Source organism: Populus euphratica, unplaced genomic scaffold (assembly GCF_000495115.2).
Source record: "Populus euphratica unplaced genomic scaffold, PopEup_1.0 scaffold135.1, whole genome shotgun sequence".
Taxonomy (NCBI): domain Eukaryota; kingdom Viridiplantae; phylum Streptophyta; class Magnoliopsida; order Malpighiales; family Salicaceae; genus Populus; species Populus euphratica.
In genome coordinates, this window is record NW_011499965.1 from 358,385 (window position 1) to 370,996 (window position 12,612).

Sequence of the window (12,612 nt, forward strand, 5' to 3'; positions counted from 1 at the left end):
AATGTTGTTTCTAAACAAAATATGAGTCATTTTAAGTATCACAAGTATAAATTGATTTAAATTTATATTATTTGTATTTTGAGCCTACTAAATAGACTATTAATTACAACCAATTTTTTTATTTTTCTAATTACAACTAGAATTTAATAAAATAACACTAGTTAATTATGAATAGTATTTTTTGACATAATTGAAGAAAAATTAAGCTGATAAAAATTGGATTTCATAAAGAAAACTTTGTTTAAAATTGGAAATTTCTTTCATAAATTTGCTGATAAGAACATGAAAATAATAGTAAATTGTTCATACAAATTAAAATTTAGGGGAGATTGTTCTCTCTATCATAGTTCTAATATATTCTCCCAAGTAGAGGTGACAGTTTTGGAGATCTTTTAAGGCTTTTTTCCCTCACCAGCCTTTTGTTTGTAAATGAAGTCAAATTTGTGTTTGTTGATTCTTGAAGGAAGAGGGACCTTTCAACTTTACTCCTAGCTTCAGCTTCTTTAACAGTCATATTAGCTCTGGTCCTCTTCAACCTTGGCCAATTCCTCCCTCAAATGAGCCATGTTGCTTTCTTGGGAATAAAGCTTTGTCGTGAGATCTTTGAAGGATTGTTTGGCCTGTTAGATAGTTACATACCTGAACTTCTCAAATCTAGTTCTAGGAATGAAGGGATTCTTGAGTAGCTTCATAAATCTTCAGCATCTTTACTGTAAATTACTTTAAAAAGTTGGCTGATTAAGGATGGAGTAGCCATGGCTGGCTGATTAAGAGTACTAGTTTCTTTATCTTTCTTGGCTACAAAAGGAAGAATGACGTCTTCAGTCTCTTCATCCAATAGCAACATATGTGCTCGAAATAGTTGGAACGCTCCCAAGATAAGGTATAGTTGTGGTTGTTGCTTTAGCAGCTCGAGCTTTGAAAACGACAAGTCAAAATAAAGCTTTTATTTGACGTTTTAGATCTGTATTTTTCAAGCTCAGAATCCTTCAAGTCCGACTGTAAAAATCCTCACAGTCCTGATCAAAATTCCTCCGTTTTCTTTCCCTCTCCCCGCCCCTCTCTCTCCCTCGTCCTTGGTATGCCAATTCAAAAATGGAAAGGTAAACAAAGTGAACATTCCTTTTCATTTTATTTATTTATTCATTCATTGATCACTTTGGCATAAAACGATAGCGTTTTTCAAGTTAGCAGTGGATGAATAGTAAAACCTCACTTTTTTAATTCTTAATTCTTAAAGTTAATGACAGTAATATTACTTTTAAAAGCAAATATCTATCTATTTTATATTATAAAATGGCATCATGATTTTATATATCATCTCAAAGTAATATTCTACTCGTAGTTTTTTCTTAATGCCACTCAGGCAATTAATGTAGATTTTTTACAGAATAAAAATAGATCTTTTGATGTTAACTAAATAAATAAATAAAAGTTATGAAATAGAGAGATTAAATTAGATGAATTTTCTTAAAAAACTGAATGAGAATTTTGTATAATATATTTATTGTAAATTATTATTATTTTTATTTTGATCAATTGAAAATCATGTTATGAGCATTTATTTAATATGTGTATTGCATATTTTATTAAATTTAAAATAAAAATATCTCTAATATTTTATATTATAAATTGGCATAATGAGAATTTTGTATAATATATTTGTTTAAAATTATTGAATTTTAAATATTATATAGGTTTTTCGTCAATAATTCACTTAATATCTCTTTTAGAGTTAAGTAAATACAGTCCACTTTCTAAATTATTTATAAAAAATAATATAAAAGTGAATCGATGATTTATATGCTATTCTTGTACTAAAATACAGGGTGAATCTCACTAATTAAAGCAGTTGCTAGGGCCCCAACTGCTTTTTTAAAATAATAAAATGAGAGCTACAAGACCTCGTGATCATAGCCACGTGGAAGAATCTTGATGGGAGTTCAAAAACTTTATGCTAATTAATTGTGAGATCACATCTTTCTATTTTTCATTTTCATTTTCATTTTCAGTGACCCCAGTAACAGTGAGAATCTGATACGTGTAACAAACGGTGACATATCTCATCAAGCTACAAGGCTCACGTCTCCATGTGCTTTTTCGTTGGTCGGTGTTCGGATGATTACAGCTATTGTCTAAAAAGTTTTTTTAATTTAAAAATATATTAAAATATTATTTTTTATTTTAAAAAATTCATAATACTATAAAGATTAAAAAAATATTTTTTTAACATACTTTCACTCAGTTATTAATAACATTTAAATGCTATAAATAGTAGTAATAGGAGACGAATTACCCAAGGTGCAAACTCACCTCTTTAACTGTTGATCTAAATAGTGAAGGAGATGTGGTTTTTTTCTTAATTTCCCGCTTCTTCTTGTTTTCAGTAAAATATTCAAAAATAACCTGGATAGTGAAGGAGATGTGTTTTTTTTTTTTAATTTCCTGCTTCGTCTTGTTTTCAGTAAAATATTCAAAAATAAGAATTTAAAAAAAAAATCAAATTAAAAATTTAATATATGATAAATTGAGATTAAATAATAAAATCAAAAATATATAAAAATTTTATAAAAAAATATATAACAAAAATTAAAAATTAAAAAAAATAAAATACAAACAATAAAGAGGGCAATGTGTCATTTTTATAGGTGGAGAGAGAAAATAAAAAATTTATCAATAATAAATTAGGCAACCATCATCAACACATATCGTTATACTAAAAAAAATATGGTAACACTTTCAACAATACCATTAAAGGATATTTTCAAATATTAGAATGTGTTGCATGTACCTATAGATAACTTTTACATGATGGAAAATGAGGCACACGCTCTAAAACTTTTTTTATCTTTTCTATTTTATATATTTGATTAAATATATAATTTTTTTTAAATTAATCTAATAATAATAAAAAAAATTATTGTGAAAAGATAAAAACAACATTTGACATTAGCTTTAAATTTTTTGTTTCTAATTGTATTTTTTTATAATTTAATAATATATTTTAAAAAATTATTTATTTCTGATTAATTTGGCAATGTTTAATAATCCTGACTAAAACACCCTTAAATAGTGTCACGTTGTTTGGATAAAAAAGTAAAATTATTATTATATTATTTAAGTGAACAGCCCAAATAATTTTGGGTAAAGCATGCTTTTTAAAGGGGTTCAACTTTTGTCAATGAGGCAATTTCTTCTTCTTCCCTTGTCTTTCTAATGCAGATAGATAACTAAGGTTGGGAAAACTTTTTTTACCCTAGACCTCTGTTGACTTGTAAACCTAGCTCTTCTCATAGGTCCACTGCACCTTCCATTAAATAGAAAAACAAAATCCTTATTATAACAAAAAAAGAAAGAAGAAGAGTTAATTACAACTTAAAGTCTATAATACATGGTAGAGCTTCCTACAATACTATTAAAGAGTATTTTTAAATATTAGAATGTGTTGCATGTATCATATAAAAGGTACAAACAACTTTTACATGCTTGAGAATAAGCCACCCGCGCTGTAACTTTTTTATCTTTTTTATTTTATATATTTGATTAAATATTAAATATTTTTTAAGTTGATCTAATAATAAAAAAAAATATTATGAAAAGATAAAAATATTATTTGACATTATCTTTAAATTTTTTGTTTCTAATTTTATTTTCTTATAATTTCACAATATATTTAAAAAAAAAACTATTTATTCCTGATTAATTTGGCAATATTTAATAAACCTGACTAAAATACCCTTAAAAACTAGTGTGACGTTGTTTGGGTAAAAAAGTAAGACTATCATTATATTATTTAAGTGAACTGCGCAAATAATTTTGGGTAAAGCATGCTTTTTAAAGGGGTTCAACTTTTGTCAAGGAGGCAATTTCTTCTTCTTACCTTGTCTTTCTAATGCAGAGAGTGGTGTGTCTCTGTCCCCACACACACACACACGCTTTTCAGTGCTTGAGAGATGACTAAGGTTGGGAAAACTTTTTCACCCTAGACCTCTGTTGACTCGTAAACCTAGCTCTTCTCTTTGGTCCACTGCACCTTCCATTAAATAGAAAAACAAAATCCTTATTATAACAAAAAAAAAAAAGAGTTAATTACAACTTAAAGTCTATAATTTAATGAAATTAATTGATTAGTACTTTTATAGTTTCAAAAACTATTATTTAACCTCTATATTCTTAAAACCACTTACAGATTAGTCCTTTCGTTAAACTATGTTATGTTTTAATTATTATTGTTTTTTGTTTTTTGAGAAATATATAAAAGAAAAGAAAGAGAGAACTAGGTAATTGAAGAATTTTATGGGAAATTAGGTATTTTTCGAAACAAAAAAAAAAGACAAAATTAAGGATAGTGAGAATTAGTTAAAAGACTATTTAGTTATTTTTATAATACAGAGATTAATTAATTAATTATCATAAATTATAAGGACTAAGTTGTGATCAAATCAAGAGAAATAAAATCCCAAATAAAACAGAACAAACCGTATGTTGGGAACCGAACCGATATTGCTTTTGGCTTCCACGCAGGAAATGGGAACTTTCTTTGGCTTGATACAATATGGACAAACAAGGTAGAATCATAGAGCTCCACTTGATTGGATTTCCGATTCTAACCTCACAAGCAATGTGAGGAGGATAACAATCTCTCCTTATATATTGTCAGTGCAAGCTCTTCCAGTTTGGTCATAGTTAGCTCGAGCTTCTTGATTCTTTTCTTGTCTCTCTCAGAGCACGAGTTCTTACACTGTGGATATGGCCTCGCATGGTAAACTAAGCATTTCTACATCCCCGAAAAGCGGCAACGGAGAAAGAAGCAGTGCTGTGGCATCAAGCTCGCCAAAAGGCCAATGCCTGTGCTCGCCAACAACACATCAAGGGTCATTCAGGTGCAGGCTTCATCGGTCGTCAAGTTCATCTGCTGCTCCGATGATGAAAAGATCAAAGTCTATGCCACCAAAAGAGGCTCCAACTTCCCTTTCTCCCAAGTCAGTTGAGTCTACTTGATTAATATTAATGGCTTAGTAACAAGTGTTTCCTTTGTGAATCAACCTCCCACGAGATCCTATCTATCTATACCTCACCGACTGTGTAGAAAAAAACCAAAGCAGAAAAAGTATACTGGGGATGTAGATGATTTGTTGTGATTGCTTCGATCTAATTAACGTTTCCATTTTAATTATATTCAGAAAACTACTGCAGCTTATTCTGTCTGGTTGTTGATAATTTAATCATCCCCAGCAAAAAAAAACAGAGAAAAAATGGAACTGGGATCATGGCTGTTGGATCGTCGCGCTGCCAAACGGAACTGTAGAACTTTGTCTGTCTTTGTGCTATGATTGGTATGCAATTATGCATATTAGGTGTATATATACGCACGTACCTTACCTCTTTGTGAAGCAACAGGTGGTTTTGGATGGATGGATCTTCTTTTCTTTCCTTTTTCCTTCAACTTCTATGAATATTTTTGCGGAAATTGCCTTTCTAATTCAATAAAAGATAAATTAATCATAAAAAAGTTATGAAACTTGTAAAAAATTTACTTCTCACGGTATGATGTGCGTTTAACTTTCTTCTTTTACAAGTGTAATCTACATTTACTTGGATTGGGTGAATAACACATGGTAAGTTCTTTTTCTCTCTTTTTTTTTTTAATTATAGATATGCAAGTCCATCTTGATTAATCTCTTAAGTTTTTAAAATTAATGATCAAATAATCCTAAGATTTATATCATTTCAAACTGATAATTTTTAAAAAATAAATTTAAAATCTAATTAATTAAATTACATCAAACAAAGTTCACATAGGAAGTTATCGAATACATACATGAGAATTAGCCGCCACTGATTTATCAAGGAATCATTATCCTGAAAGCAGGCATCGTATTTATAAGCTAAAAGTCCCTTGCCCACGTATGACTTGCGAATCCAATTTTTGACTCTCGCCTTTCCTTTTCTAACGGGATATAACAAGAGATGAGTATTGAATGGCCTCAAATGGATTAGGTTAAATGTCTTAGTTAAAAATATTGAAGAAATAATCAATAAAGTCTTCGATATTTTCTGATGGATAACCGGCCAAGAGAGTGATGGCCCTCAATAACGAATGTTTATCTTCCTCGAAATAGAGTGCTCTGGCTTTTACTGTGTCATTATTGCTTATGAAATTATTGAAAAACAAAGGAAGATGACAGGCCTGAGCCCTCGCATGGTGAATAAAGTCGCCCAATAGCCTTTTTTTTTTTTTTTTTGTAGGGAAGGCATATATCTGCGATTTAAAAAGTATAAATCCACAAAAGATAAAAAGAAAAATACAAATATACAAAAAGGGTCTTCTGTATCCACCTCTTAAATTCTCTTCGTTCATCTCTATGGCAGGGGCGGAGCTGGGTGCATTGTACAGGGGAGGCCAAAATTAATATAATAATGTATATATTATTAAAAAATTTATTTATTTAAATTAAAAATATTAAATAATAGAAAATATTAAAAAAAATTGCAGGGGCCCGGGCCCCTGCTTGCCACCCCTTGGCTCCGCCCCTGCTCTATGGCGTCTCTTTATCGCGACACTCACACAACCTAAAATAACTTGCCATGGCCATCCACTATGGGTTTAAGTGTTTGTCTCAATTGATAAACCTTTGATCGGATGGATTCTAATTAAGTGTATTTTAAATAAAAGCGTGCAAAGCACTCTAACTACTTTTCTTCCCATCCTTTCAAATGTAATTATTTCCTTCCTAGTCTATCTCTTACACTATTAAAATCTCCATTATTGTTTTTTTATATATAAATTATTAAGCTGGAACAACTAAACTAATCTAATCCTGGTAGGTACAGCTTTTAGATTGCAAAACTATAAAAGCTATGGTTGTATGTTTACAACCTATTAATTTAATTTAAGAAAATTTATAAACTATTTAAATAATAATTAAAATAAGAAATACTAAATATAACTAAGGCTGTCGACTTCCTTTCAACTTCAATTTATTAAGTACCAAATATTGTTAAAATATAAATCATATATTAGGTAATTAAAGACAACTTTAATATACATTGGAAAGGTAAAAAGTTTTGTTATATCTTATAATAAAAGAAATATAAAATTAATAAATTTATATATTAAAAGGAAGATTTGAAGGGAAAGTCAAAATTGATCTAAGAAAATATACCTTTAAAATCTACATATACATTGATGATTGATCTATAGAGTAAAAAAAAAAAGACTAAACTCATCATCACTAATTGCTCTTTATTTTAAGACATGATGGCTGTATAATTCTTTTTTATTCATTGGAATTGTTACTTTTCACATGCTAACTCTTATAGAAGTAGTATTCATTATGTCTTTCTCATTTCTAATCATTGTTCACCATTATTCATCATCGTTAATCACTATACATCTCTTTTAATTGTTGTAATTCATCTCTTACACTCCAATGAGCTCACTCTAAATTCACCATGAAATCCAAGAAGCAATATCTTTCTATAATTTTAAAACCTAAGGTTAGAGAAGCTTAAGTCTCATCCTTTAATTATAGTGGATTAGCCTTACAATTCTATTTTATTTTATTTTATAAACAATTACCTCCTAAATATCAATCCTTTGTAGATTTTATTTTCAAATATCATGATGAATTACCACCCTAACATTCATTTGGATTCTTCAACTTCATAGGATCACACTCTTAGATCTTTTTATTTTGAGTTCCTTATCTCAGAATTAGTGGTAAAATCTTATAATATCTTGGGTCAATTAATCCAAAACTTCTCTATAAAAAAAATTATGATCTTTATTATTCGGAATAACTTTGCTAGTTATTCAAAATGTCTAATCCAAATTATATTGTTTGTCAATCTAAGGTTCATATCTTGTACTGAACACTTGTAAAGTATTTTAATATAATGACAAACTAGTGCAGGATAAGGATATTTGAACCTCTTTGATCTTACCCTTAACAACATACCTTATAAGAACACATCTTTATTAGGTCCTATTATCGCACTTGAGAACATTAGCAATAAATTTATTCAAATTACCAAGGGTTTATAAGTTAGATCAAAGATGATGTAATGCCCTTGATAGAGTTTTGTCTAGTTTGCATGTATTGTTTTAGGGTATAGTTTTCCATCAATAAAAAAGATTATACGAAATGTCTCCCATGATTTATGGTTAAGGTTCATACTTGCTCTACCTATACTAATTAGGACCTTGACACTATGAAACTTGGGTTTTAATTGATATGGTTTTTAAAATAAAACATTTATAATAAAAAAACACTACCATAAACTATAGGTACCATCTTATTGTTTATGTTACATTTTTTATGCGAAAAATCCTTAGCTTTGGACCTTTTACTACTAGCTTTTATTATTCAAAGCATGTAATTCCTATAATTGAAGACTTGTACCCAAACACTAATAGCTATCTTTGATTAGTAAACAATAGGGTTATAGGTTACTTTCTAAATTATATGACTAAAATGTCTAATTTTATAGATGATATGCAATATAACACCAATAGATCTTAAGGCTTTATACATATCATGGAGTTTATAAATAAGCTCTCAATGTTTAGGTTGAGCCTTTCATTAAGGAAAAAACCAAAAAGATTCTTGTAACAAGATCATAAAGAGTTTTCATCCCTTTAAACTATTGTTGTTAGTTGTTTTTCTCTTAATACTTTACTAATTTAGTCTTTTTTAAAAGGTTCACAAGGTTTAAGAAGTCAAATTTAAAAGAATCATTTAATTCCTTAGCCAGTTCTTACATTCCTTACTTAAAGGTCAATATCCCTATCACAAAGGATATCTTAACAAGATGATTAAGATTGATGGGATAAAATAGAAAAAGAAAATTGTCACATAGTTTTAAAGTAAATAAAAATCTTAACTAACCTTTTAATAGTTCTAGATAAAGGTCAAATTCTTTTAAAAACAACATGAAAATCACTATAAAATATCTTATCGAAGGTAAGTTGTCTTGTGTTTGCTAATTATAATAAAACTATACATATACAAATATATATTAAGGAAATAAACATTGAAAATACCTATCAAGATATTAGTTTTATATAATCTTTTTTCCAATTAGTTTTAAGTTAATAAATTTCTTCGCTAATATGTTATTGTTAGTTTAATATGTCTTGTAGTTAATCAGTTGGTTACACGAGGCATTATTATATTTATGTAAATACATATTTATTATTAATAAAGGCTTAATATATCTTTCATATTCATATATATAATATTAAATTAATAAATCTAATACTTGATTTATAAATCTAGAATAAAAATAAAGTCCATGGAATAAAAATGTTTTGCAAAAAAAATTATAATGTTATAATTATGAGATTCTTATTGCATCAATGCATTGTTTCTAAAATATTTCTAGTCAATACTTTTTTAAATACTAGATTTTTATTAAATTCGTAGAGACTGGTACATAATATGTTCTTTTTTATGAAAAAACAATTGTTCTAATAAGCTGAGATATAAGGGATACCTAAAACTAATATACAAGTGCTTATTATAAGACATGTACACTAAACTGACCTACATTAGAATTTTATATGAAAAGATCACCTATGTCTATGGAAAGGCTCACGTGATGATTGTGTAAGTGATCATTAAACTTGAGATCATTAAGTTATCTTATATAGAGAATATTATGTTATTATCCTATTACATGTTATCTTAAATGAGGTAATGAAAGGGTACACATTTGATATATAGCATGAACTATAGAAAAATACTTTAGTGATCAAGAGAAGATTCATCACCCTAAGTGAATTAGAAAAAATATTTCATTTGTTCTTAAATAGTATTGACTAAGAAATCCTTAGCCAATATGGAATGAGATTTAAAAAGAGTTTCAATTCTTATTTAAACAATTAATTGTTATTGACACGACCAAAAGATTGATATCTTCTTCTAAATACAGGAGTGTCGAAGTAATAAATAACTCGACAAGATCGAGGTTGAACCACGGGAAGGTTAATTGTATAAATTATAAACAACAACAATAATAAAATACTAATACTAATACTAATACTAAAACTAATACTAATAGTAATAGTAGTAGTAGTAATAATAATAATAATAATAAAAGAAGAAAAAGTTGATGAGAACTTTGAGATAAAAGAACAATATGAAGATTAAACAATGATAACTATAGTTTTGAAACCCGACCCGATCAAATGATCGGGTCACGGGTCAGATGGGTTGACCCGGGTTAATCCGGGTCAACCCAAAAAAAAAAACAGCTTTTATGTTCTTGATACCTAATAACAAGAATAATTGGCGGTTCCGAATTTGCAATAGCCACTGACTACCCTTCTTGCGCTGTGAGACACAGTTTTCTCAACCAATCAATGAGCGATTATTATAGAATTTCTACGCGCCATTATCCCAGTTGCTACAAGATCTGACAATATATTAACTTATCATCAATAAGCTGGGAAGAAGGAAGAATGACTCCTTTTTTTATTTATATATATATTAACTTTAAAAAACTATTGTAAATATACAATATCATCCATCACGATAGCTTAATTATTTTATCTACACACAAAATTGAAATCCATCCTGGAAATTATAAATGATCCCTACTACAAAAACAAAAATAAAATTAATACACAAAATTGGTTGTTACGAGAAAAAATTACAAAAAAATAAAATAAAAATATATTAATCATTCGCTACCTCTCAGAATGGATGAAGATTCCTTTCCACCCCATTAACATTAGATAGAAACCCCACCAAATCAGGCCTGTAAGGCAAATAAGAGTGGCGTTTATCACCTTCTTTACTCCTCACGTAATAATGTTCTTGAAATTGAAACAAACCTCTTCCAACTCCTTCTGCTTCTTTCCTTTTCTCTATGCCCTGTTTATTATGGTTCCCATCTTGGTCATCGCTGCCTAATCTCTGATGATGGAGGCCACTTTTCTTGTTATTAGGCATCAAGAACATAAAAGTATTCTTACCATCACTATTACTCCGGTGAATAAAATCTTTGAACTTCCATTAGACCTTGTAGAGCTGCTCTTCTTGCAGCTCCCTGGAGACCCCTCCTCCTTTGGCGTCCACACACAGTAAGTTTCAGGCTCTAGGTTGTCAATATCATCAGCTTCCAATGAAGAACACGAAAAGATTTCACGGTCCTCGTAGAAGAGCTTCCTGAGGGGTAATCTATTTGGTTTCTTGGCATCTTGGGTATTATTGGTTGCAGTTTTCGATCTAGGTAGGGACTTTTGGTCGTCAAAGAGTAACCATAGTTTCTATCACACTGCGTTCAACTACCTCCTCCCTGAATCTTTAATTTTATTCATCAAAGCCATCTCTCCTCGTCTCTCTCCGGGTCTCACCCGGGTTTGACCGGGTGGACCGGGGCCCGGGTCGACCGGGTTTCTCTGGGCCAATTCCCAAGCGGATTTTTGCCTTCACTCGGACTGTCCTAGGCCCGGGTCAGCCGGGTCCCGGGTCGACCCGCTGGGCCGGTCCGGGTTTTAAAACTCTGATGATAACAACATATGTCAAGGTTAGAGAAAATAATTGTTAAGTGGGTGGTCAACTCTTGACTTGGTGACAAATCTTATCTTCTTGTCTACCTAAAATATCATTAATAACATCAGAATTTGAACCAGACCTCCACACGAAAGTTGTAGGAAATTATCTCAGCTTTCCAAGAAAAAATAATTGAGGTCATATGGACTTCTAAAACTCTAGATATAGGTTCCACACTAAAGAGTATTTGGGCTACAAGACATATTCAAACTTCTTCATTGTTGCTGCAATTTGGACTTGAAAACGACCTTTTTAAATCTTAGACTCCTATAAACGTTGTAGGCCTATGTCTCACCTTTTCATCCATATAAAGAAGACCTAAATCTGAGATTTATAGCTCTAGATATGACCTAATTACCGAATAGTGTTTCAATTTGGACTGCACCAGCATCTCTTTTCTAAGTTTGGCCATCTTTTTGTCCTTTCAATTTTAGTACTTAAACTCATCAATCAATCCTTTTATTTATGTAATAGGTCATATCTGGAGTTGTAGATCTTGGATTTAGGTATACTTTATATGGATGGAGAGCTAAGACATAGGTCTATAACTTTCATGTGAAAGTCTGGTTTTAAAAAGGTCGTTTTCAAGTCCAAATTGTAGCAACAATGAAAAAGTTCGAATATGTCCTACAACCTAGACAGTTCAATGTTCAGCCCATATCTTGAGTTCTAGAAGTCCAAATGACCTTAATTTTTTCTCAAAAAAACTATGAAAATTTCCTAGAACTTTTATGGTATAAGTGGTTCTAATTCTGAAGTTATCAATGATGTTTTATTCAGACAATAGAGGATAAGGATTGTCACCAAGTCAAGAGTTGGTCACCCACTCATTAATTAGTCATCAAATCAATAGTTTCTAATTTTAACCTATAAAAGTAGGCATTTGTCATGCATTTAGGCATTTTGGTTTTCAGATCAAGATCATACTCTTGCTTTCTCTCTTTGTATTGCTTAAGTTTTGCTTTCATTAATATAAAGTTTATACCTTTCATTTTCTTTCCCTTACTTAGTTAACTTTTATCTTATTTATGTTCTTATTTTGTTTATTTAT

General features: G+C 29.9%; 1 protein-coding gene across 1 annotated transcript; it reads right to left on the bottom strand.

Moving 5' to 3' along the window:
- Positions 1 to 10,498: 10,498 nt before the first annotated feature.
- On the bottom strand, positions 10,499 to 11,780 carry LOC105138946 (uncharacterized). Its single transcript, XM_011045198.1, has 3 exons — positions 11,763 to 11,780; positions 10,982 to 11,275; positions 10,499 to 10,949 (listed from the first exon to the last, which is right to left on the bottom strand). Exons 1-3 carry the CDS (start codon positions 11,778 to 11,780, stop codon positions 10,701 to 10,703), a joined length of 561 nt encoding a protein of 186 aa, XP_011043500.1. The 3' UTR covers positions 10,499 to 10,700.
- Between the last annotated feature and the right edge of the window lie 832 nt (positions 11,781 to 12,612).